At 50.0% G+C, this 26,682-nt stretch overlaps 1 protein-coding gene across 2 annotated transcripts in view; it reads left to right on the forward strand.

Moving 5' to 3' along the window:
* Positions 1 to 11,394, forward strand: part of LOC134410182 (hexosaminidase D-like) — a 32,038-nt gene extending 20,644 nt beyond the window's left edge. For both annotated transcript variants that reach the window (XM_063143317.1, XM_063143316.1), the window contains exons 10-15: positions 2,535 to 2,739; positions 3,653 to 3,735; positions 5,272 to 5,350; positions 6,038 to 6,139; positions 7,064 to 7,153; positions 10,891 to 11,394. In XM_063143317.1, the coding sequence (XP_062999387.1) occupies positions 2,535 to 2,739; positions 3,653 to 3,735; positions 5,272 to 5,350; positions 6,038 to 6,139; positions 7,064 to 7,153; positions 10,891 to 11,074 (743 nt within the window). In that variant the 3' untranslated portion in view covers positions 11,075 to 11,394. The remainder of the gene's footprint in view (positions 1 to 2,534; positions 2,740 to 3,652; positions 3,736 to 5,271; positions 5,351 to 6,037; positions 6,140 to 7,063; positions 7,154 to 10,890) is intronic.
* The last annotated feature ends 15,288 nt before the right edge of the window (positions 11,395 to 26,682 follow it).

Here is a 26,682-nt window from a genome sequence, read left to right on the forward strand (position 1 = left end):
TAGCAGGGCAGCCTCTTTGGGCCTCTGGAGTGGGAGGTGGTGGGTTGGAAGCGACGCGCACCTCTCTAGCTCCACCCTCGTGAACATGCGCAGGCGCTCTTCCCCTCCCACACGTGCGCATTAGCATGCGGGAATGGGGAGATTTAAACCTCCCTCCTTGTCTGCTGAGGTGTCGTATTTCCAAGCCTTCCTGTCGAGACGTGAGACCATCTGCCGTGAAATCCATAAAGCCTTTATTCAGTAAATACGGTATATTTATGTATGACGCCGAAATTTTGAATCGGGAGCAGTACATAAATATTGCAAATAAAATAAATAGACACCTCTTCATACCTGAAGGGAGCGTGAATGCTAGGCGCTCTCCTCTAAGCTTATCTGGCCTAAGAAAGCAAAGCAGCTGCTGTTTCTGGTTACTCAGAGGTAAATCTTGCAATTCCGTGTGGCTTATTCCTGGGTAAGGGCCGAGTTGCAGCCTTGGGCACCAGAAACTCCCTTTCTTCAAAAATGAAAACGGGGGTCATGGGAGGCTGTGCGCTTTGCACGTGTGATGCCTTCCGCAGCACCGTCCCGCACATGCCTCTTTGGATTTCTGTGGAGCACCCTGCATGGTGTTGGTGCTAAACATTCGTGGCAGGCAAAGCCCCCCCCCGCCCCCCCCGCTCCTGCCCAGGAGAGCCTGCTCCAGCTGGACTGCCCCCTCCCTTCCCCACGGGGCCACGGCCAGCAACGGCCTCGTAGGAAAAGCGTCCCAGAAGAGGGAGGCAGGCAGTGTCGTGTTTCCAAGCCCTCCCGCCAAAGTGCCAGACAATGAAGAGGTCTGCCAAGTAATCCACAAAGCTTCATTCAGCAAATAAACCTCTCTTTGCATCTCAAGGGAGTTTAAACCTTAGGAACTTTCCTCTAGGCAAACACTTGGCTAAACTAAGCGAGACGACTGTCCTTTCAACAAAAGGGAAAGCCTTTCCCCTGAGCCCCTTTAACTCTGAAGGAGCCTTTGGCGAGAAGCTGGCCGAGCCCATCGCCTCTCGCCTTCTTTTAGCTCCGCCCGTTTGAGTCTGCGGCAGACTCTAGGATCAGCCAACTCTGAAGTCCCCTTCCCCTTTGGAGGATTGCTGATTTCCCACAGACCCTGAGTTGTTAATGTTTTCAGTGATAAGGTTCGGCGAAGGTTCATCCCCGGCTGGTGAAGAATCACCTCCCCCACTTCCTGTGTAGGCTGGAACGTTTCTAGCCCCATCTCCTCTGCTTCAGAATCTGATTCTGATTGATAGCCTGAAACTCCTCCCCCCACCCTAAGGGGAACAGGCCTGGTCACGGCAGGCAGGCAGGCAGGCAGAGTTCACCTCAACCCCCCTGGTGCAGCTGGGCTCTCTCTACCCCCACCCCCACCCCCAGGGCTGTCTGTCTGAACTAGGGCCTTCTCTGTAGAGGCCCCACGCGTTTGGAACAAGATCTCATCGGAGTTCCACCATGTTCCGTCATTGCAGGCTTCCAGACCTACTATTTTACCATGGCCTTCTCATGATAGGAGTACTGTTGTTGCTGCTATTACCAGTGTTGTGGTTGCTGGTTTTACTGTTGGCTTTTACTGTTTTCAATGCTATATTATTGTATGTTTTTATCACTTTTAATATTTTAATTGATTTTATGCTGTAAGCCACCTTGGAAGGGCTTTGACCCTGAAGGCCGGCCAAGAAATGTTTTAAATAAATCAACTACCCTGTGGGACGATGTTTTTCCAACTGTTTTGTCAGTGGGCAGGGGTTCTTTTTGTATATTCAGAGGCAATGAGTGCACCAGTGGGCAAAGGGAAAACATTCGTTTAGCTAAAATAGGCTAATAAAGCAAGAAAAATTAAGACAATGCATTCAAAGTATAAAGCATACATTCATTCAGACACCAGGAGCCCTGTGCTCTTATCTTAAGATCAGCAGAACAGATAAGAGCAGTGACAGGTGTGGCTCAGCACCTGTTCTGGAATGGCTCATGTGAAGTTCTGCCTTAGGAAGGTCCTGGAAATCATACACTATCTCCCTGATTCCACCCATTCTGGACACGGTCCTGTTACATTGTGCATCCGGCAGGGGGAAAGCGCTAGTCCTGGATCTGGGCCGGCTGCCAGTCCAGCATTCTCAGCCATGCTCATCAGGCAGTTGCTAACCTTGAGCGCCTGCCAGACGTTTATCTACGTGCTGTTGAATACAGCATCAACAAATGCTTCTCTGGGAACTAATAAAACAGCATCCAGCTCCATAAACAGGCCCAGACAGCACTCTAGACATGGGCAAGAGAACTAATGCACCAATGACTCCTCGAAATACCAAGGTCTTCCATGTTTCTACTACAGATGGAGCCTGATGCATTATTATTTTTAGTATTTTATAACGTTTTTGGTAATGGACTGTTGTTTTACTTGTAAGCTGCCTTTAGGATATAAATAATGGCAATAAATGGATAATAACGTAAGTAATGGCTTAGTAGCCAGGGGGTGTTACGTCCTCACCTCTGTATTCTCCTGTCTTTCCTTCCTCCAGGGAAATACGTGACCAAATACGCCGAGTGCGGCTTCAAAACCATCTGGTTTGCGAGCGCCTTCAAAGGCACCACCGGCCCTGCCCAGGCCTGGACCCCCTTGAACAGCCACCTGCAGAACCACCTCAGGTGGCTGAAGGTCATCCAGTCCATGCCCAAGACGCCCTCCATCCACTTCCAGGGCATTGTGCTCACTGGCTGGCAAAGGTGAGCCCAAGGAGCCAGCTCCCATGGAGGGGGGTAGGTGGCTGGTGGCTGGCACCAGAGGAGGAGGAGGAGGAGGCCTGGAACTCCAGGCCTTCCAGAAATCCAAGCTCTCTGTCGCCGAAGGAGAAGATCTGCCCTCCGAGGCTCAACTTTGTCTGAAAGTCACGTACCACCCCAAGACCTGGAAGCCTGTCCTCTAATTCCCAGTGGGCCAGGGGATGTTTGAGGTTATTTTGTGGGGAAGGGAGGGCGCTCTGCTAATGCTCAGAGGCATGTTCTTAATTCCTGCACTTATTTATTTATTTATTTATTTATTTATTTATTTATTACACTTATATACTGCCCCCATAGCCAGGGCTCTCTGGGCGGTTTACAGAAATTCTGCTTCACTTGCAATGAAGCCGATTTCGTGGCTCTGCTCCAGCTGTATTTGGGCTTGGGAGGCTCCCCAAAGACAGATTTTTAACAGGGCTCCTGAGGAACAGGAACGGGAACGGCTTGGAGCGCAAAACGGTCCTGAGGAGAAGCTGTCAGAGAGACAAAAGCAATGATTCAGGGGAGCTTTGTGTATTCCCACCCCAACGCAATGTGGCTTCTGGGGCCAGGCAGCTGACGTCTTGCTGAGCAAAGGTGTCCTTCGGGGCGTTGGGGTCCAAGCCGGTCCCTTGCAGCTGGCAGGCAGAGACCGTTGCAGGGCCCGGGGGCCTCCACTGCCACTCAACTTGCCTGCACGGCTTCTTCCCAGGGACAGACAGAGCGCCCATCCTCTTCTGGCGCTCCAAGGGAAAGGCCATTGCCTGGAGGGCTTTAGGTGGGCTCCCAAGGAGACGTGGTGCCAGGAGGCTTGGGCAGAATGATTTGGGATCCCGCCCCCAGGTAGTGACGGGCTTCTCTCCTCCCTCCCTCCCTGCAGGTACGATCACTATTCCGCCCTGTGTGAGCTGCTGCCCGTCGGGATCCCATCCCTGGCCGTGTGTCTGCAGACGTTGGTGAATGGTGAGGGGACCTGGCTGGGGACGTGTGCAGCTACAAGGATGGGGGGAGGGGTCAGGAAGTATAAGTCTGAGGTTGCAAAGAAATCAAAGCCTGCTGTTAGAATCTGCAAGAGAGGCAAGAGGGCCCTTAGATGGTGGGCCTGATCCGTGCTTTCGTCCGCGCGTCATCTGTGGTGGAAACAGGGCAAGACCTACCAAACTGACCGCAGACGCGTGGAGTGTGCATGGAGGCTGCAGGATTTAGGGCCCCATCCTGGTAAACAGCAGGGCAGAAATCTTGCCGTTGTGCCATTTGGGGCTTCCAGCGACATTGGGCCAGTCACGTTGGAGGCAGGATGCTGGTCCAGCCCAGCCGGCGGGCTCTTCTGGCCTCAGACAGACGTGCAGCGAAGCAGTCCCCGCAGGCCCTGCTGCTCTGCTCCGCAAAGGTCATCCTGACGTAAGCAGCCCCGTTGCAGAAGGAGCAGCCCCACTTTACGGAGCGCTAGGAAGCCCCAGGGGCCTCCTCTGTGCAGGCTCTGGTTTAGATTCCCTTCGGAGGAAAGGTCACGACCTCTCTTGCTCTGTCCGCTTAGGAAGAGCGGCACTGAACGCGGAGCTGGTCAGACAGCCGTGCCCCGGGCAGGCCTCTGTCTCCTGTGCTCTACCTGTCTTCTGTTGGCAGACCCCTGGTCTCAGGCTCCGCACAGCTGCCCGTTCGGGAACCATCCTCAGCTGTTGGCTAAGCAAAGGGCATGGGGAAAGGGAATCTCTGAGCCACTAGCAAGCTTGGGGATCACTTAACAGCGGGCACCGTCTTTTCCTTCTGAAAAATTCTTTTCTCCTCTCCGCTGTGGCTGGCAGGACGCCAAGGCCCTGCTCTAAACAACCCTAAATCTCCCCTCCTGCTTTAGGGTCATAAGGGGTGCCTTTACTGCATCAGACCAAGGTTCCATCCAGCTGGTCATTCTTTGGAAGAATCTTAGCAAACAGCAGGCTCTGGGGGGTGGGGGTGGGGGCATGGGAAGAGTCTGTCCGAAATTAGATCCTGTCGGTCATTTCCTCTGCACCTTCTGCACCTCAACCCGCTGCTTGTAGGAGAACTTGAGCAGGGGGTTGGACTTGATGGCCTTGTAGGTCCCTTCCAACTCTGCTGTTCTATGATTCTATGAACCTGGGCCAAAGATGCTCCCACGGGATTTTCTCCCTTCCACATTTGTGAGAGAGTTGCTTGTCTTGAGCGTTTGGAGGGGGGAAGGCGGAAGGTCTCTTCTTGTGTGGGGCTGCCCTGGCTCAACCGCCCACGCCTTCCTCTGCCTTCCTCTGCCTTGTGCCTTCGCAAGTGATGGCCACAGAGCCGGGCTAGTGGACCGGCAGCGGCAGCGTGCCGTCAACCTGCTGCCCACAGGCCACAGTGGAGCAGACTTCTATCATAATTTCCACAAAGAAGGGTGTGGATCGGGACCCAGCAGCGCCCTAAGCGCATACTTGCTGCAGTGGAGACTCAGCTGGGCGAAACGGTTGCTGACGCCGGGGCCCTCTCCTCCTCTTCCCACAGGCGGATTCACGGAAGCCACAAAGAAGAAGGTGGTAGCCCTGCTTGGATTCCAGAATATGCAGCTGGAGAAGAGCACGTGGTCCGTGGGCATCTCTGTGTTCAAGTGTGGGGGGGTCTCCTCCTTGCTTCTCCTGGCCTCCGGGGATGGGGCGGGGGGGGGGTCTCCTCCTTGTGCTGTGTTTTTGCTGGCCTCCCCGTGTGTGGTGTTTTTTCCTCTTTCACTTTATTTAACATTGTTTTTAGGCTGCCTTTAAGGGTAGAACACTCTACAGGCAGTGGTACTGGATGAAAAAACATACAGATAGGCAATAAATAAATATACAGTAAAATACTCTAAAACACTTTAAAAACAAATCACATCAATAAAACTTGCAGCCCACAGATGACAGGAATACTAGTGGAACTGTGTCTGGTTTTCATTCAGGTGTTTATATGCCACTTTTCAAAGTAAAATAGCAGCCACAAAGCAACTGTATAAATACTATTTTAAGAACAGATACAAACTCAAGGTAACAAGCAGTACAATAAAAATGGCAGCAAATTTAAAACTTAAAAAGAAAGCGGTCCAGGCGTCCAGTAAAAACGAAGAGGAAGTAAAAGCTATCCAGAGCACATCTGAAGGATTTTTTCCACACTGGCAAAAGTGTTATTTCTTGAGCAAGAACTGTTTTTTAGGGTGGGGAGGGGGGTTGCCGCTGCTTTCTCTCTAGCAACACAGGTGCTGCCTCAACGTCTCACCCTGTGCCCTGTTTTGTGTCTTCGCCAGCGATGGAAATGGTGCCTTTCCCGGCTCAGATATCTACCGTATGGTTGAACAAGTCAACGGCCAACTGAGAGACTCCGTCATCAAAGTGCTGGAAGAGGAGAGGTAGGAGGTGGGAGGGGACAGGTCTGGAGAGAAGGAGTTGAGCTCCGTAGCATCCTGTCGTGGGCTGAAAGCTCTTGCTTAAATTGCCCCCACCCCACCCACCCCAATGCTAATCCAAGTTTCCTCCATTTCTGCTCCTTGACAGAAACGGAGATGTCAGGCAGTCAAAAGGAAGTGGAGCGGGGTGAAGTGGGAGGGAGGGAGCGAGGCATCGCTGTGGCATATAGTAAGTGTACCCCCCCCAGCCATGGAAGCCCACTGGGTGGCTTTGGGCCAGTCACAGACTCCCGGCCCAACCCACCTCACAGGGTGGTTGTTGTGAGGATAAAATGGAGAGGAGGAGGAGGAGGAGGAGGAGGAGGAGGGTTATGTACGCCGCCTTGGGTTCCTTGGAGGAAAATAGGCGGGATCTAGATGCAATAATAAATAAATAAGTGTTTGAGGGCTTTCCATTGTCAGTTAGAGAAGACGGGAGCGGCGTATGGTCTACCATCACAAACTCCCTTCTTAAGAGAGGCCTATAGTCAGGCTATCGATTTGTTTTATTTACTTACTATGTTTCCTGCAAGGAGTTCAAGGTGGCAGAAATGGTTCTTGTCCTCACCCCCTGCTGCCACTGTTTTTATCCTCACAACAGCCCTGTGAGGTAGGTTGGGCTGAGAGAGGGTGACTAGCCCAAAGCTACCCAGTGAGGCTCGGTAGGGATTTGAACCTGGCTCCCCCACCACTACCAGGGCTCAACCGTTACTTTTGGGCCCCAACAGAAACACAGGATAACCTGCCTGTCTGTCCCAATCTGTCTTTTTTAAGATGGGCAGAGGAGGGCCTCCTTTCCTGGCCTGGTCGCTGGGGCTGCCCTCCTCCCACGGGCTTGCGATTCCCGGCTACTCACTTGGGGTGTTTTGTCTCCTCCTCTCATGGCAGCTCCATCAAGGGCTGGTTCAGCCCCTACCATCGGAAGCACCAGTTTGGCAACCCACGCAACATGGAGAGCTTCGGCAGCAAAGTCCTCAAGTGAGTGAGGCCCTTGGGGGGTGGGGGAGAAGGGTGGCTCAGTCCCAAACCAAGACAAGGCTTTCGTGGGGCTGTCGGCTATCTTCATTCACGGAATTTTATGGAGGGGTCCAGATGTCGGTGCCTCGCACTTGCCACCCTCCTGTGTTTTCTTTGCCAGAAAAAAATCTGTTAAGAAGGAAAAGGCCGGCGGGCTGGACAAGGCCTCTGACGGTCAGTGCTAGGAACCCCATCTCGGAGCACCTTTAGAAACAGAATCTTACGTCGGGCTTCGTTGTTGTTCCAGAGTCTTGTAGCCCCAGAGTTCTTTGCTGGAGCAAACATCACACAGCTTCCTTCCCTCTTGCAGAGAGTGTCATCGGGGGGGGGAGGGGCAGGGGAAATCGCGGTTCCTTACCGTCGCTCCTCCGCCCCTGCTCCTGTCCCCCATTACTTCCTCTTTCTTCCTGAAGAAGAAAGAACAAGTAAACAAAGACCACATGGCCCATTCAGGGGCCATTTTTATCACGCCCCTTTTCCTGCACATAGCAGGAGACCGCGGCATATCCCGTTTCCTAAAAAAAAAAGTCACATTAAAAGGGGTCCATTTTGCAGTGGGGGAAAAGGCAAGATGGAATGGGGGGTGCGCATCGTCATTTAAAGGATGTGGGAAAAACCATGAGTGGGCAGTAGTGAGTGTCTGATGAACCCCAGAGTATCTCTTTCAGATAATCTGTTCATGATTGACACTCACGCAATTTAAAGTTCCAGTGGTTTGAAATAAAACTTATATTAGGTAATGTAATAAGTAAAAGAAAACACACACACATATGCAAGACATAGCCCTATGAAGAGAGACTGAAAGAACTGGGCATGTTTAGCCTTGAGAAGAGAAGGCTGAGGGGAGACATGAGAGCACTCTTCCAATACTTAACAGGTTGCCACAGAGGAGGGCCAGGATCTCTTCTCGATCTTCTCAGAGTGCAGGACACGGAATAATGCACTCAAGTTAAAGGAAGCCAGATTCCAGCTGGACATCAGGAAAAACCTCCTGACTGTTAGAGCAGTACGACAATGGAATCAGTTACTTTTTTATTATTATTAAATTTTTATTTTCTACAATACTTAAACATACACCATTACAAAAAGAAAACAACATACTACATAAATGTTGATTAACATTAATATCGTATCTATATAACATAATCAAACTTAACATATAAGTGCACCCCCCACCTCGGGATCTCATTCCTGATTCCAAAATCTCATACTTTCTTCTGCTGGTGGTTTCCCACTTCCCTTAGAAAACACGAATATTTTGAACTGTTTCCAAATTCCTTCAAAATCATTTGTTTTAGCTATACCTCTTCCCAATTTACTATTACAAGTCAGTTTATCATTAATAGCTATATCCCATACCTCTTTATACCATTCTTCAATACAATAATCTCCTTGAATCTTCCAGTTCCTAGCTACAATCAATCTTGCTGCAGTCAGCAAATTCGTTATCAATTCCTTAATTTCTTTTTTACATTTTAAATCTTCAAATAGTGAGAGTAATGCAACCTTTGGTGTTCATTCTATCTTCACTCCCACAATTTCTTCAATCTCCAAAAACACCATCTTCCACAATTTTTGTACATATTTGCATTCCCACCACATATGTAAATACGTTCCTTTTCCCCCACATCCTCTCCAACAATTTGCTGAATGCTGATTATTTATCTTATTTAATCTAACCGGGGTTAGGTACCACCTCCATATAATTTTAAAGTAATTCTCTTTTATTCTCACTGACATATTTCTTAACGCTCTTTGTTTCGATAGTCCCTCCCAGCTCTGTTGTCCTATTTGTACATTCAAATCTGTCTCCCAAACCATTTTTCCTGAACTATCCATCAACCCTTTCTCCACCAATATTCTATATATTTCACTCATTAACCCTTTTGACGCTGTTCTTTTCCCCTTATCATTTTCTTTTTTAACTATTAATTCCTCAAACTTCGTCAACTCTCTTCAATCTCCATTTTCTCTTACCCACTTTTTGGTCCACTGTTCTAATTGCCAATAGTTTAACCAAGTTAATTTTTTATCTTTTAAAACCTCTTCCAGATCCTCTCTTGTATTAATTTCTCTTAACCAATCCCTTAATTTCATTTTATTTTTTTCTATTAGAACTTTACTTAATCCACTCTTTAATTCCTCTGGGAAATACTTTAGCATTATTACCGGTGTTAAAGGGGAGCCGCTCAAAAGCAACTCCCCTTTATATTTACTCCAAATTTCCCAGTGAAACCTCAAGAGTGGATTACCTATACTTTCAGCCCATTTTCCCCCCTTCCCTAAAGAATACATTTTCCAACCTCATCTCAATATTACTTGTGCTTCAGGTCCCTGCTCCTCTCCATGGTTGTCACACAGAGGAGGGCCAGGATCTCTTCTCGATCCTCCCAGAGTGCAGGACACGGAATAACGGGCTCAAGTGACAGGAGGCCAGATTCTGGCTGGACATCAGGAAAAACGTCCTGACTGTTAGAGCAGTACAACAATGGAATCAGTTACCCAGGGAGGTTGTGGGCTCTCCCACACTAGAGGCCTTCAAGAGGCAGCTGGACAAGCATCTGTCGGGGATGCTTGAGGGTGGATCCCTGCGTTGAGCAGAGAGTTGGACTCGATGGCCTTGTGGCCGCCTTCCAACTCTCCTATTCTATGATTCTGTGATAGAGGCCTATCATAAGAAGTGTGGGGCACAGCCAGTATGTTATGGGAACTAATTCTTCAATATAGAAAAGCCTGAATTTGCACTGAAAGATGTAAAAAAAGACATTTACTCAGAAATTTGTGGGATCGATCCAAAGGGAGAGGCGGGTAAGAAATAAATATATTATTATTATTAAATATATATTAAGTAAGTCCAACTAGGTTCCATAGGACTTCTTCTCATGTACGTGTGCTGGAATTGCAGCCTTTCCAAAGGGAAAATAGAGGAAATATTCATTTTTTATGAATGGTTCAACTCCCACAGAGCAATTTGTGCAGGTTATTTGAGTAAACACCAAAAGTCCCTAAACTCTAGTAAACTGTTTCTTAGGACCTTATTCAACAACTACAACAGGTTACATGTTTTAATTTTCAGCCCTGGGATGGGGGTAGGGGAAGGAAGTGGTTACAAAAAGTAGGTTGAAACTACTAAAACTACAAAAGTGGTTCCAGTTACTTTTACCAAAATGTAGCCAGCTAGTAATTACAACTACTTTTTAGATAGTAGTTGTAGTTAAACTCCTTTAAAGATGGAATGCTCTGCATGTTTAGACTGGGGTGTGTGAGAACCATCCTACAACTCCGAGAATCCTGAGAGTTGTAGGCCTTTTTCCTGTCTTAACATGCATAAGATTGTGCCCTAAAAGTAGTTAGTGCCCATCAGAGATTCAAACCATCCCAGATGTCTAACGGTTACGGAGCCAGACCCTGTGAATGGGTGCGGGAAGAAGCCCGGAGTGCTTGCTGGGGCTGCCTTTGCACAGGGCTGCTCCGATGAACGCGCGAAGCTGGGCCTGCACGGCCGAGCCTTTTCTTCTCTGACAGGTCACAGCAGCCCTCCGAGGCCTCGGCAGGAGTTCTGCCTGCCCCACCGGAGAGCTTCAAGCGGAGGTGCCAGCTGGGGGTTGCAGCTTGGCCCTCAGGCGTGTGCCGATCATTGCCCGGCATTCCCTGGGAGGTTGGCCTTTGATCCTGACCAGGGCTCCTTTCTCCGCCAGGGTGCACGAGGACTGGGAGAGTGTCATCCAGACCCTCCGCTCGCACATGGAGGGCATCTACTTCCCTGACACAGTGGAGGAGTGGATGGAGGAAAATGTCAACCCCCACATGGACCGGTTGCGCGAGTTTGTCCGGGACTTCAAGGAAATCATCCGCCTCAACGCCCGGCCCAAGGCCCTCTAGGCGCCGGAGCCCTGCCCGCAAGGTGGCCGTCCAAGCGCAGGGACCTGTCTGGGCTGGCCTTCTGTCGTGTGTTTTTTTAATGTGGGAGGAACGGGGTGTGTGGGGCCGCCCTTAGCAAGCCAGAAGGTTTAGCGACGGAGTTTTTTCCCTGGCGCTGCAGAGCTGGGAAGGCCAAGCCCGGCTTCCAGGCTGCAGGGCGAACCTCCGGCAGGCCGGGCCTGGCTTCGAAATGCTCAGCGAGCCAAGCCAGGAGGGGCCCTGGGCCGAAATCTGCCACCACCACCACCACTATTTGCCATCCCATTTGGAAGGGCGTGGGTTAGAATTTGTGGGATCGTTTCACTAATACTTTTGGGGAGGGTGGGAGAAGTTCTGGCATGGGGAGGGGGCTTGCTGGGGGAAGCCGGGACTCCCACCCGCCTTCCTGTCAGGCGCCATTGCGCTACTGCTGGAAGCAGCGGTGGGGGGGGCTGCTGTTGGAGGTCTGCCGGCCGCTGGTTTTCAGCACGAAGCCCCTCTCCTTCCTTCTTACCCCCCCCCCCGGGAGGGAGGCTCTGTCATGACCTCATGGTGTTCCACAGAGCATTTGGAGCTGGGGGGGCAGCTTTGGCATCATTCCAAGGGGGTTGTGGGGTGGGGAACTAAACTGCGTTGAAAAGGAAGGCAAAGCAAGTACTGCTGCACCACCTTTCCCGGTCAGTCCCCCTCCCCGAGCATTTCTAGACTTTCATTCTCCCCCCCCCCCACTTGAAATTTGCAAGGGAGTTTATCCCCATCCTCAGGCTCCTATTTCCACCCCCACCCCGTCAAGAAACCTCCTTGCTCAACTTCAGCCAGGATAGTGGCATGGCAGCCTCCCTGGGAGCTGGTGATGGATTTGGCAGGGGCACGTGGCAGACAGCAGCTTGTAAATAGGGCAGAGCCAGAGGCCTACGCTGCTAGTCGGCAACTACTTTGTCAGGGTGCCAGGCAGAGCGGGGTGGTGGTGGTGGCAAAGCTTCAGTTATGGCCCCCTCCCCTCCCTTTCCCCTCCCCAAAGTCCTCTTGTACCGCTGCTCCCTCCATCGCTCCCTTTTACCTCCGGCTTGGCAACTCTGTGTGGTGTGTGTGTGTGTGTGTGCACCTCCCCTTGCTTTTGGTGCTGGTGATTCAGATTCAGCTTGGAGCTGCCAATTGCGGGTGTTTAGCCTAAATCTTCCTCACAGGGAGAAGCAAATTCCCAAGTCAGAGAAAACTTTGAACATCATTATTAGTGGTGAACTGTGTTTTTCTAGGAGTGGACAAAAATCCTCTGTTCACTGCAAAAATGCTTGTGTTTTTCAGAGAATTCCCTTTGAGTGTCCACAAAACCTCTTACGTTTTTTGCAAATATTCTAAGGGGTTGCTTGCATTTCCTTCGTCCTTTCACAAGCTAAGGGAAAGAGGGAAAGCATAAACCCTTTTACCTTGCAAGAGAGGATAAACTGGCAGAAGAAGCCCATTGCATAGGGTGACCATATGGAAAGGAGGACCAGGCTCCTGTGTCTTTAGCAGTTGTATTGAAAAGGGAATTTCAGCAGGTGTCATTTGTATGCATGCAGCACCTGGTGAAATCCCCTCTTCATCACAACAATTAAAACTGCAGGAGCCCTGCCTTCTACAGCTTTAACTGTTGTGATGGAAAGTGGGATTTCACCAGGTGCTGCATGCATACAAATGACACCTGCTGAAATTCCCCTTTCAGTACAACTGCTGGAAAGGAGCCCGGTCCTCCTTTCCATATGGTCACCTTGGGAAACCACAGTTGTGGGATGTGTGTGGAAGCAGCCCGTATCCCCAAGGGCCCTGTGGATTGTGGGTTTTTGCTTCGGCCTTGAGCAGGGGGTTGGACTAGATGGCCTTATAGACCCCTTCCAACCCTACGATTCTATGATTCTCCACTGCCACTTTGTCTTCCTCCTGGGAAATCCTCTTGGACCTGCCGCTCCAAGGTGAGGGGGTGGCTTTGTCTTGAGGGAGGTGGGCCGCCACCACCACGGAGGGCTCAGAGCACAGGCAGCATGGAGGCAGGGCCGGCCAGCGCCGCGTTGCGTTCTCGCCCCACTCCTCCTTTTCTCCCCTGCTCTGGCCTGCCTTCCTCTTGTCCCGGAAGGGCTGCGGTGCTGAACGGGACAGATCTTGGGGCGAGGCGTGTGTGTGTTGCGGAGTCCCTTTGTGCGCATGAGCCATCCTCTGGATGCAAGCAGGATGCCCCCACTCCTCCAGTGGCACAGGTCGTACCCGGCATGACGCTGGCAGCTGTGCCAGGGCAGAGTTACAGCTTCTTTTCCTGGCCCAGGAAGGCTTTGCAAGGCATCCAGTCCCAGCCTGTTGCGCAGGAAGCAGAGGGCCAGCATCTCCGTTGTCCCGCAGAGTGGAGCCTCTTCCGGGCCATTTGCAAAGCCCTGTCAGGCGGCAGCCCCGAAAGGTGAGACGCCGCTGCGTTGCGCTCTCGGCGCCCTCAGGGCTGGCCTCCGCCAGCTTCAGCCTGCCCGTTTCAGCGGTTGCCGCATCTCTCTCAAGGGCCCCTCCTCAAGCTCCCTCCCCTTCGAGGATCAGGAAGGAATCGTGGCCTTCCACAGCTGGGCCCCTGCAAGGGAAGGAACTGCTGGAGACGGCCGGCCGGGCGGATGCCAGAGGCAGGCAGGGAACCTCTCCCCCCTGCTCAGGTCAGGCCATTGTATTCTGCCTCCTTTTGTCTCTGCTAGCCTCCGGTGAGGGGCAGGAAGGGATTTGGCCCGGAACGAAGCAGGCCTACCTTGGGTTTTCTGAGGCGGCCCTTCGAAGGAGGTGGCTGGAAAACAACCCCAGCTCTTGGCCTGGCTCCAGGTTCCAGGGCTGAATGTGCTGATCCTTCTGAAGTGCCGCTGGCCCTTCGGCACCTCTGCACCTGCGGCTGCGGCTGCTGTGGGCCAGATGTGACGGATGCAGCGTGAGCGCCCCCTGCTGCTTTCCGCGCCCTCCCTAAGGACAAGCCTGGCTTGCTGCTGCGAACTCTGCAGAGGGGGGAGGGCTCAGCGGGGTTTCCTGCAAGCAGAGTACCTAAAAAGCAACCCCCCCCCCGCCGTTGTGCCCCTTCGGTGACGATGTCTACGCCCCGCTCCCCCTCAGTTTCACCTGGTGTCTTCCTAGTCCGGACTGGGCTGTTCCCATTCTTCCAAAAGGCAGCCGACATAGTGACCCATCCTGCCTAATGGAGAAACTTTTCCATCATTGCGAGCTCTGCGGTACTGGCGTTGGTCTGGTGATTGACAGCTGTCACCCCTCCCAAACAATGGGATTTCAATTGTCGGTTGATCTGTTTTGGTTGGAGATCTCAAAGTTACGTTGCTGTTTTGCAGTATGTGTTTTTTTGTACAGAAAAGATTGCTTCTGTAATGTGGATGACGACGATAACAATAAAGTATTTTTATAAGGAAATGGACTTTTCCATGCTGTTCCTTGTGCCGAATAGTTCTGGGGTGAGACATGACAGGACAGAAGGGGAGTTTCGAAGATCCCTGCTGTATTGATTCTGTGGACTCCAAAAGGCAGGGCACGGTTTTAACATGTTTTGTTTATTTTATTTCAAACTATTTATATACTATGTTCACAAAATGTATCCGTGGTTTACAGCTTTTAAAATACAACAAAAAAGACTCCAAATTGAAAAGCAGAGAGAACACAGCGAAATAACCGTAAAACATGGGACACCGCTGTCGGTTTTCATAGGATAACAGGAATAAATAGCAAACAAACAAAGGCAGGTCCATAAGAATAATTTCCAAAATCCACAGCTGTCCAGAACTCTTCCTCAGGTGGGATGGTACAAAAAGCAGAGAATGAGGGAAAGAAGCAATATGAAAATTAGACCAGACGTCGTAAGCATGAGGTGTGCAATTTATACTCCGTCTCAAGGAGGAATGAAGTAATCCGAGTGGAATGAACTAAACCTGGTGCCCTCCAGACACCTTGGAGAGACACACGGCACCCTCGCCAGTCAGCGTGGCCCCGAGGCCCCAGGTTGGGGAAAGCCGGAATAGTCAATTGACTTCCATTTGAGGGTTCTGTTCCCCCACAACCACTAGGTAATACCACATTATTTGACTTCCATTGATTTTTTTACTTAGTAAATCACCCAGGGGTAGCCTCTGATAAGCTACCTCCAGTATCAGAGACAGTAAGCCTATATATACCAGTTGCTGGGGAACATGGGTGGTAAGGTGCTGTTGTACTTGAGTTCTGCTTGTGGACTGCTGGTGAATGGAATGCCAGACTAGGCGGACCTTTGGTCTGACCCAGCAGGGCTCTTCTTATTTCTTAAAAGCAATATCTGGTTTTATTAATATAAAGACTCCTGTTTCTCCCCACTTCTGCTTTCTGATTAACCAGGATCTTGGGTGTTTTGCTAAGGCTACAGACAGACTTGGAGAACAGCTGAAGTTTATGTTTTCAGGAATGAGGATGAGCCATGTTTTCCAAAATGGGGACACTCCAATCCTGGGGACCTGCAGCACTTCATAGAATCATAGAACAGCAGAGTTGGAAGGGGCCTACAAGGCCATCAAGTCCAACCCCCTGCTCAATGTAGGAATCCACCCTAAAGCATCCCTTAAGCAAAGACGGATTGATTCCATCTGCAGCTTCCCATCTTGAGACCTCAGGGCTACGTCTGGCCCTAGTTCGCCCCCCCCCCCCCCCGCTTTTTATGCCAACCAGCCTAATGAAGAGGTCTGAGGAACTTGGATGTTTGCACTCTTATTTTGTGAGGGTTGGTTCTAATAAAGGTCAGTGTCCAATGGTGGATTTTGAAATAAATCCATTTTTGCAAGCCTTCAGCCTGTCCTGGGTAGTGCCCACCGCTAAGGGCTTTCCAGCATCAAATTTGTTAGCAACTAACAAAATGCACATTCAGTGGGGGTAAATGTGACCAGTGGGGAGTGGGTAGGGAGCATGCTAGGCATGAACTTTCCCTCCCTGCTGGCTTTGTCCCCCTTTCTTCCCATCCCATCCCTGCCACTCAGCTGTTTTGCCAAATTGTAGCTCAGCTCTCTTCCATATGCCCCATGTTAATTCGTGAGCCTTGGTTTCTATCCAAACTAGTTAATATTATTATTATTATTATTATTATTTATTTATTTATTTATTTATATAGCACCATCAATGTACATGGTGCTGTACAGAGTAAAACAGTAAATAGCAAGACTCTGCCGCATAGGCTTACATTCTAATAAAACCATGATAAAACAATAAGGAGGGGAAGAGAAAGCAAACAGGCACAGGGTAGGGTAAACAGGCACTGGGTAAGGTAAAACTAACAGTATAAAGTCAGAACAAAATCAAGTTTTAAAAGCTTTAGGAAAAAGAAAAGTTTTTAGCTGAGCTTTAAAAGCTGCGGTTGAACTTGTAGTTCTCAAACGTTCTGGGAGAGCGTTCCAGGCATAAGGGGCAGCAGAAGAAAATGGACGAAGCCGAGTAAGGGAAGTAGAGACCCTTGGGCAGGTGAGAAACATGGCATCAGAGGAGCGAAGAGCACGAGCGGGGCAATAGTGTGAGATGAGAGAGGAGAGATACAACAGCTTTGTCTCCTTTCCTTAATGTGAGGAGGATTGGTTGCTAAGCATGCAAACAGGTGTGAGAGGAAGAGCAGGAAGAGCACCCTATTGAATTGAAATGCACACCTTTTTGACTGCCAATGCCACAAACACTCCAGTGCCTCTCAAACAAGGGAAAGTGCTGCTATTACCTTGTACGTTCCTATGTAGGGTGGGGTGGGGCATTTGTGGGACAGTCCCTCTCCCAGGTGACAGGCTGCTTAAATCAGGAGCGGGCAGACAGTAGATTGCCAGATGTCTTGGACTTCATCTCCCAGCATTCCTGACCATTGGCCTTGTTGGCAGGGGCTTCTGGGGACTGAAGTCCAAAACAGACCCATCCAGTACTTTTTCCTCTCTTCTTGGTGATGTGATACTTTTGCTTGTGTGAGCAAAGCTGTTGAAGAGGAAAAGGCAGGAGGACAGCCTTGCAGAGGTGTGAGACATGATTACGGAAAAGTTGTAGGAACCCACGACAAGATTTTTCAGGCCCTAACGGAAGTGGCCAGGTCCACAAAGAGGGGGACGTTTCAGGAGGGGGGAAAGAAAAGGGTGGCCTTTCCTGCCCTCCTGCAGCCTTCCTCCACAATGTTGTACAGTGCTATAGAACCCAGGTCCCTGGCTAGCTGCCACCCAGAGCCTAAGTTATTGATTTCTATATTATAGCAAGAGGGGGGAGTTTTCTAGAGAGTGGGAGAAGAAAAAGCTGTCCCCTGTCGTGTGGTGAGAGAGGGGGGGGGCTTCAGGTGGGCCCTGGCTCAGTGCCAGAGCCCCTGTGTTGCGTGCAGAAGGTCCCAGGTTCAGTCTGCAGCATCTCAGGTAGGGCTGGGGAAGAGCCTGACCTGTCTGAAGACCTGGGGAGCTGCAACCAGTCAGAATAACAGACCATCCTGACCTAGATTAGATGGACACCCACACCCCACCCGCCACTATAAAGCAGTCCAAATCTCCACTTTTCTTCTCACCTCCCCCTCCGCCCCCCCCCCCCCCACATTCTGTAGGTCCTGGAAGTCACTGAATGACAGAGGCCCTTGTTGGGCTATTTCAGAATTGTTTTTAGTCACAGAATCATAGAATCATAGAATAGCAGAGTTGGAAGGGGCCTACAAGGCCATCGAGTCCAACCCCCTGCTCAATGCAGGAATCTGCCCTAAAGCATCCCTGACAGGTGCTATTATTGTTGTTGTTGTTGTTGTTGTTAACAATGCTGCGGCACGGCTCGTTGCTCAGGAGCGCCCCTACCCCTACTGTACACAAACCACAGCCTCCTTTGGGGAAGCCCCATTTTGCTTCCAAACTGAAAGGCATGGGACTACACGAGTGGGATGGATGGTGTTACAGAAGGGCTTTTGTAGCACCTTGGACTTCTTCCAGTGGTTCTTAAGACGTGCTTTTAGAAACAAGATCTGGACATACGTTCTCTGGGCGCTTGCCCTGTGGCAAGAAACGAGCTCTCTCTAGATTAGGCAAATAATGTGAGATCGTTTCAACCTAGCATTTGGGAGTTGACACAACTGCGCTTCTGTCCTTCGTGGCTGTTTGCGGCATTCAGCTTGGGTGGAGAAATAGTTCAGCCCAGAGACGGAGCCAACCTCTCTGAGGCTCCGGTTGGGTGGAGGGGTGGGCGGAGCCACTCTTTCCTCCAGTGCCTTCCACCTGCCATTTTGCCACATGCTGGCTGTTCCATCCATGGCTTTGAGAGGGTCTCTTGTGGCTTCTTAGAACAGCTTCTACCTCTTCATTTTTCTTTACTAAGACTTGTAGGTTGCCTTTCCACTTCAAGTGGAAATGCCCAAGGCAGCTCACATCAGTGAAAAGAGAAGATGTGTTAAGAACAATAAAACCAGCAAACAAACGGAGACAGGATGAGCCGGGGAAATCGGCAACACCAACACCACCAAAGCTGTAGGGTGTGTGGGCTTCCCTGACCCTCCAAGGCCTGTTTTCCCAGCTTCTCTGAATTTTGCAAACCAAGAGGAGAGATCTGGGGTACAGCTTGGCCCCCAAAACATATTTTGAATATTTGAGGCCAGTCTGGAGCATGGCTAAGCATAAATCCATGGCAGTTTGTGAGCATGTGCGAAGTGCCCTTCCCTTACAGATGAGAAATCAGAACCAGCCACTGGTGCCATCCGAGCACAGCTAAGCCAGTTTTGGGTTAGGAAGGCACAGGCGGCAGCTTCCCATTGGGAAGAAAGGGACCTGCTTCAGCAAGGGAGCAGACTCGCAAGAGATGGGACTCAGCCCCTTGCTCCCCTGCCGGGAGAGCAGAATCCATCCATCTTGCTGGTTTTCCTGCCTCGCTAGTCCCCGCTGAGCCCGGCGCTCCTGCAGTGTGAGAAATGTATACACAGCACTCTTGCTGGCTCACACCAGAGAGAGGAATCTGGGTCACTCCAGGCTCCGCGGCTTTTCTCCTGAGAGGGAACCATGTTCCTCTGTGGCAGCCATGACTGTCCCTCCAAAGGCAGCTGGCACTGCCGCCTGCCGGAAAGGAGGCCGCGCAGGGGAGAGACTGCCCAGGCCGGGTGCTTCTCCCTGAGGCTGACAACCCCTGGCTATCTGCACTGCACTACCCAGACTACATGACTGAACGCTTTTCCATGCAAACCTCCCCTCCCCCCCAAAACCTCCAACCTCCTTGCATACGTAAAACTAGGATGTCCAGGAGAAAGCTGCTCCCTGGTGCTAGTTTCTGAATGAAGGTAATTTTGTTGGATACAGGAGCACTCCATCATGTGAGTTCCCACTGGTAGTCACATGGGCAGGCTAAGGGATATTTTAAAAAACACACGTGAGTGATGGCAGCATTGCCGCTGTAACCTCGAGGATCGACTTCTGCAATGTGCTCTACATAGGGCTGCCTTTGTGCCTAGTCCGGAAACTTCAGCTAGTTCAAAATATGGCAGCCAGGGCCGGATCTACACTACTGCTTTAAAGCGCTTTATAACAGTTATAAAGCGCTTTAACTGCTTTAAAGCGCTATAAAACTGTTATAAAGCACTTTAAAGCAATAGTGTAGATCCGGCCCAGGTTGGTCACCGGTACACCTAGGGTTAACCATATTACACCAACTTTAAAATCGCTTCACTGGCTGCCAATTAGGTTCCAGGCGAGGTATACAGTGTTGGTCATTACCTTTAAAGCCCTACATGGTTTGGGTCCAGGTTACCTGCGGGATCGCCTTCTCCCGTGCAATCCGCCCTGCACAATTACATCCTCTGGGGGGAACTTACTTCAGTCAGCCAAAACTAGGCTGACAACTGTTACCCAGAAGACCTTCTCTTCTGCTACTCCCAGGCTGTGGAATGGCCTGCCAGGAGAGATCCGCCAACATATTAGTCTTGCCGAGTTTAAGAAAGCCATAAAGACTGATCTCTTCGGCAGGCCTACCCAGTTGAATTTTAAGATGTCTGACTGTTATTTAAATATTGTATCAGTTTTATATGTTTTTAACTAGTTTCATGCATTTTATTGTGATTTTATATTTAATGTTGTTCCCCGCCTTGATCCAGAGGGAGTTGCAGTTAAAAAATAAATATTCTATTCTATTCTATTCTATTCTATTCTATTCTATTCTATTCTATAGATATAGAATAGCCAACATATATAGATGTTGCCAAGATATAGATCAGCCAACAACCACCTACAGGCCAGTCACTCCCTCTGTGAACTTTGGTGGTTCAGTGCCAATGAGTTTGGAAGTCAAGCTGGGCCACCAACATGGCCACAAGGTAGACATCTGCTTGGAATTTCTCCAGGTATGCAGTAGGAGTACAGAAGTTCATAAATTACATGAAAATGTGTTTTTTTAAGCCCCAGAATGGCCCAGCAAGGGCCTCTGAACTTCCAGGGTCCCCCCATATCTAAATTTGTGTTTTTATTTCCAAATACATTAATTCCACCCCTTCACTTGCTGCAGTGCTTAATTGTTTTGGATTTTGGTTAGCAAGGCACATGGGGGACTACTCTGTGTCGTTTAGGGGATGCTTGGAAAAATGTAAAGATTATATCTCTGAGGAAGTTGTTTTTTCATATGTCTGGTAGATAGAAACGTGGACCTGAGACTCCCCCCTCCCCAGTACTCGCAAATTAGAACTTATTCAGGAAGCAATTAAAGGAACAGAGGTGGTTAGGCCTTATGCTCTTTTGGAGAAATTGTTGAGTCTGAACATTCGGAAAGGGTTGCTGTTCAAAGTATATAAAATATTAATGGACACACATCATAATGGAATTGAGGCAGTTCAGCGAAGATGGGAGAGAGAATTTAACACAACTGTTTTGGAGGGGCAATAGAATCACGTGAGTTCAAAAACTTGGAGGAATGTATGTGATGTGACTTCTAAAGAAACGTGGTAACAAGACCCCAACCAGGATGTCATAATGGACAACTGGAAGAGAAGGCCCCTAGCGGAGAAGGCTATCAATGACTACTAGTCCTGTTGCTAGATGCTTTCTCCAGTATCAGAGGCTCATGTGCTGCTTGTGAGTTTCCCGTGGGCAGCTAGTTGGCCACTGTATGAACTGAATGCTGGACCGGATGGACCCTTGGCGCTCCATCACACCTGCATTTTTGTCCTGGTTTGCCCCCACGTTATCTGCCTTTGTTTCATTAGCGCATCAAGCGCTGGTCACTTTCACATGTGCATGTTGTTGCGCTATTTCAGCTCGTGCATCTTTCCACCTGTGCTGGCTTGCGCTTCCTCGTATTGCTGCTCTTCTGGCGAAATCTTCTCTTACTTGTTTCCTGTCCCGCTATTGTGCCTGCCCCGCCACCTCCCTTCTCCTTCCCCCTGCAGCTCATTGGTTGTTATGGCTGTGAGGGACATTGTGAGGGACGTGGCCGCACTCCCCCACCCCCTTCTCTGCTCCTCGGCCTCCCCACTAGAACACTAAACAGAAACGTTTAGGGTTAAAAGCTGAAACCAAGCAAATAGGACCATTTCACAAACATATTGGACGTTTTCCTTGACAAACAGATGTCCTTGAAACAGGGACAAGACATTGTTGTGGCTGTCCCTTTTTGTTTCTTTGCTGGGGAGATGCAGGCCCCGCTTGCCCTACGAGATCCCCGTGTCAGGCTGCGTCTTGCAACCCTGGGTTGATGTCGGAGGCAGCCGTAGGCTGAGGGGCACCTCCACAGGCAGTTTGGGGGCAGCCTTCTGGGCAGCGGAACGGGGGCTGTGGCAGCCAACTGGACGGATGAGGTACCATCCCCTGGCCTTGTCCCATTGGGATGAACAGGAGCTGTGCCGTGGCACTCTTGCACAGATTCTGTTCCTTTCAAAGGGGCTCCCTTGTGCAGGAGAACCTCCCTGTGGTGACGAGTATTTGGGGCTCTTGGAAGTTTCTGCCTCCGGGCCAGCTCTGGTTGGCATGTCATGCTAGCAGCAGGAAACCTGGTCACTGTGGACGATGCGACACGTCTGCAGAAAGCGGAGTAGCCGTCTCCTGCCTTTCCGCTCCCCTTGAGCGCCTGCTGCATGCTTGTTGTTCTCTAATAAGCATGAAGCCCTTTGGATTACGGGCTGGGCGGACAGAGGCCCCCATGCGTGAAGGCTTGTCCTGGCTCGGCTGCGAGAGCGTTGGACGTGCAGCAAGAGAGGTTATTCCAGCAGGCTACAGACAGAGATGCGGCAGAGCAGAGCACTCAACTGGAGCCAGGGCTGAGCCCAAGAGCCTGTTGCATGAGGACATCAGAACATCAGAAGAGCCCTGAAGCTGGGTCACACCCAGGGCCCATCTGGTCCAGCACTCTGTTCACACAGAGGCCAACGAGCTGCCGACCAGGAACCCACCAGCAGGACACGGGAGCAATATAGCACCCTCCTGCCCACGTTCCCCAGCAACTGGTGCACACAGGCTTACTGCCTTGGATACTGGAGATAGCAGCATATAGCCATCAGGACAAGTGGCCATTGATAGCCTTCTTCTCCAGGTATTAATCCTACCCCCCTTTTAAACCCATCCAAATTGGTAGCCATCACTACATCTTGTGGTAGTGAATTCCAGAGTTTTAACTAGGTGCTGTCTGAAGCAGTCCTTCCTTTTATCTGTCCTGCATCAGGGCTTCCAGGGCTCAGTCACAGTACCCACCCTGATTGATAGGTATGTTTTCGCAGATAATAGTCACCAGACATCATAGGCCATTGAATGGATACCTTTTACCACCTCCTCCTGTATGAACCAGTCTGTTGATCTTCTGCTGATCTTCATCAGAGGTCATGTTGTCTGTCCCATCACCAACAGAGGCTAGCCCGATGGGGATGGGGACAGGGCCTTTTCTGTAGCAGCACCCTGATTCTGGAACTTCCTCCACATGGAGGTCGGCATCTTTTCTGAGTCAGGCAGGCAGCAAAATCTGCACTGTTTACTGTAGCACACCTTTGACTAGGGTGACCATATAAAAAGGAGGACAGGGCTCCTGAATCTTTAACAGTTGCATTGAAAGGGGAATTTCAGCAGGTGTCATTTGTATGCATGCAGCACCTGGTGAAATTCCCACTTCATCACAACAGTTAAAGGTGCAGGTGCCCTGCCCTCTTTTAAATCTGGTCACTCTAGTATAGCTCCTGCGCCTTTAACTGTTGTGATGAAGAGGGAATTTCACCAGGTTGCCCATATATACAAAGGACACCTGCTGAAATCCTCTTTTCTATGCAACTGTTAAACATACAGGGGCCCTGTCCTCCTTTTCATATGGTCACTCTACCTTTGACCTGTTTCCTTTGTGACCCTAAAAATGTTGCTGTCCCAGCACTGACCCAAGACATTTCAATAACTTCTCAATGGGCTGGTTCACACAATCACTGCAGCCCACTGTGGCTTATTTAAGTCATGGTGGTTTATGGCATGTGTTGGTGGCCATTTTGAATATTCAGCTCCGGGTGGAAGGCTTGCCATGGTTTATTGGGTAATCTAAATTTGGGAAGGGAAGGCTTGTTGGAGGGGGAATAACTCTATAATAACCCATGGGCTGCTGCAAGGGTATTGGAGAATTGTTTCCCCCCTCCAGCAACCCCTGCCATCTGGTTTTGGATGACAGGCTAAACCATGGCACCCTCGCTGGGGGTTGAATATTCAAAATGGCCACCAGCATGTGCTGCAACCCACTGTGACTTAAAAAAGCCATGGTAGGCTGCGGGGACTGTGCAAACCCAGACAGTGTGGTGTAGTGGTTAGAGTGCTGGGGAAGGAGTGGGTGTGGTGTTACACCCCACAAGTCAGTTCCCTAATGTATATCTAGTATTTGTAAGTCTATTGTGTTTAGAATTTTGACCTGAGTGGGTGGGGATTGAATATCTTAGGAGGGGAGGGGAGGATAGATAAGGGAATGACTGAGGTGATAAGGGATGTGTGTGTGTTTAAAGCACTTTGGTTCGAGGGGAGAATTAGAGGATCAGGGTAAAGAGGGTTGTCTTTTGAGTGTAGTGTGCAGATAGTCAGTTGGTGTATATTAAACAATCCTGATAATAAAGAAAGTTCAAGAGTGAAGGTGTAAGAGAAAGGAAAGCGTGTATGAGAAGAGAGAAAGGATTGGATGAGAGGTTTTAACAAGGGTCTGAAAAGTTTTATTATGAAACAAAGTTTGTGAACATTGAAATACATTTTTATTCAGTTTGTTTTACTACCACAAAAATCCCACGTGTCTCCTTGGCATTTATCATCTGCAGTTATATACATATAACTGGACGGGGTTGCACTCCCCCTAAAGGATTGGGTCCGTAGTTTGGGGGTGCTCTTGGATCCAGAACTGTCACTTGAGGCACAGGTGAACTCAGTGGCAAAGAGCACCTTTTATCAGCTCAGGCTGATATACCAGCTGCGCCCTTATCTGGACAGAGATAGCTTAGCTACAGTTATCCATGCTCTGATAACCTCTTGTTTGGATTACTGCAATGCGTTATATGTGGGGCTGCCTTTGAAAACGGTCCGGAAACTTCAACTGGTGCAAAACAGGGCAGCACGCTTACTAACAGGGACTGGCCGACGAGACCACATTACGCCAGTCCTTTTTCAGCTTCATTGGCTGCCAGTCCAGGTCCGGGCCCGATTCAAAGTGCTGGTATTAACATTTAAAGCCCTAAACGGCTTGGGGCCAGGTTATCTGAAGGAACGCCTCCTCCCATACGTACCTGCCCGGACCCTAACGTCATCTTCAGGGGTCCTTCTCCGTGAGCCCCTGCCAAAGGAGGTGAGGCAGGTGGCTACCAGGAGGAGGGCCTTCTCTGCTGTGGCACCCCGGCTGTGGAATGAGCTCCCTAAGGAGGTTCGCTTGGCACCTACATTATATGCTTTTAGACGCCAGGTGAAGACCTTTTTATTCTCCCAATATTTTAACAATCTATAAATTTTAAATAACATGGTTTTAAATTTGTAATTTTGCATTGCTGCTGTTTTGTTTTTATCTGGTTGAGCTTTTATATTGTATTTTATATTATGGTTTTATACTGTTGTTTTATATTTTGAATGGTTTTAATTTTTGTGAACCGCCCAGAGAGCTCCGGCTATTGAGCGGTATAGAAATGTAATAAATAAATAAATAAATAAATAAATAACACCCGTTCTGACATTAATTCACCAACAGCACATATAATTCACAGCACATTATTTTATTCCTGAAATCATTCCTGTTTAACCCCTTTCTCCACATAGTTTGTAGAAAGGTGGTGTTTGTCCCTCACCTCAGGCTCATAAAGTGGTGGCGCTTAGCTTGAGCAGGGAGTGTCCGCGGACAGGCCTGTGGTAAAGAGCCTGTGTTGTGGCACAGCGGGAGACTCAAATTCAAATCCCCACTCAGCTGTGTAATCACCATTTCTCAGCCTAACTTACCTCATGGATCTGTTGTGAGCTTAAAAGCAACAGGGAGAACTTTGTACGTGCCTTTGAACTCCTTGGAGGGAAGGCGGGATGGATGGATTCCTTCTCCCTGTCCATTATACCAGAACTCTGGTCACCTAATGAAAATGATTGGCAGGAGACTCCGGGCAGACAAGAAAAAGCCTGTCTTCACGCAGTACATAATTAATGTATGGCATTTGCTGCCGTAAGGGCTGGCCATGGAGGAGGGGTGGTCTGTCAGCAGCTCTTACCTGCCAAATGGAGTCACTTCACCACTCCAACAGTGAGGCAGAGGGAGCTGCGCTGACTCCATGGGTGTCTCTCAGTGGGTGTGCACATGAGTGAGAACATGGGATGGTCACACCTGCACTGGCTATGCCGACTGCTGGCACACGCCCATGTGAATGCACACCTACCAGCAGAGGACAACGTTTCATGCATCTGATAAGTGGCTTCTAGTACGTGAATGCTTCTGCCACAATAAAGGCATCACAAGACTCTGTTTCCTTTTGCTGCACCAGACTACTGCATGGAGCACCCCGCTGGAAGATCTCAATATCTGACGATAATCTCTGCATAAGCATCTAATCATCCTTTGGGAGGCAGCGCCCGCTGACCTTTGGGGCCCCATTATGAGGGTGCCGTCATACGAGCAGCGCCAGGGCATCTGATAACATAATGGGATGACCTAGTGCAATGTGACTGGTTAATGGACCAGGCAGTGCTGAAGCTCCAGTTGTTCACTGCTGTGAACTCAGTGTCTCCATCACACTGTGACCAAAGAGCTCTGGAGTTGTAGCTCCACTGCAAGGCTGCTCAGTTTCCACTTTTAAAGTAGAGGAATCCGGTGCTGATCTGCCCTGGAAGATGGGCAGGAGAATGAGCTGCTGGGCTTACTGGGTCCTGCAGGGTGGAGGTGGAGACAGAGTTGGCCTTTGGGCTTGTTGCAGAGTCTGGGTCCTGGGGTTGAGTTTCCGCTGGGTGGCCTGATCACCAGCAGAAGGATTCCAAAGGAGACCACTCCCAGCCAGTGGTGTAGTGGGTTATTTGGAAGTGCAGGCTCTCATGGCAACCGTCCACATAGCCCCGCCCCAAAGGAGAGCCCAAAGAGGCAGGCCGGCGATGCCGTTCCACCTCCATAGACCACTTCTGGCCATTTTGCCCACGTCTTGGGCA

This window comes from Elgaria multicarinata, chromosome 17, assembly GCF_023053635.1.
Source record: "Elgaria multicarinata webbii isolate HBS135686 ecotype San Diego chromosome 17, rElgMul1.1.pri, whole genome shotgun sequence".
NCBI lineage: Eukaryota > Metazoa > Chordata > Lepidosauria > Squamata > Anguidae > Elgaria > Elgaria multicarinata.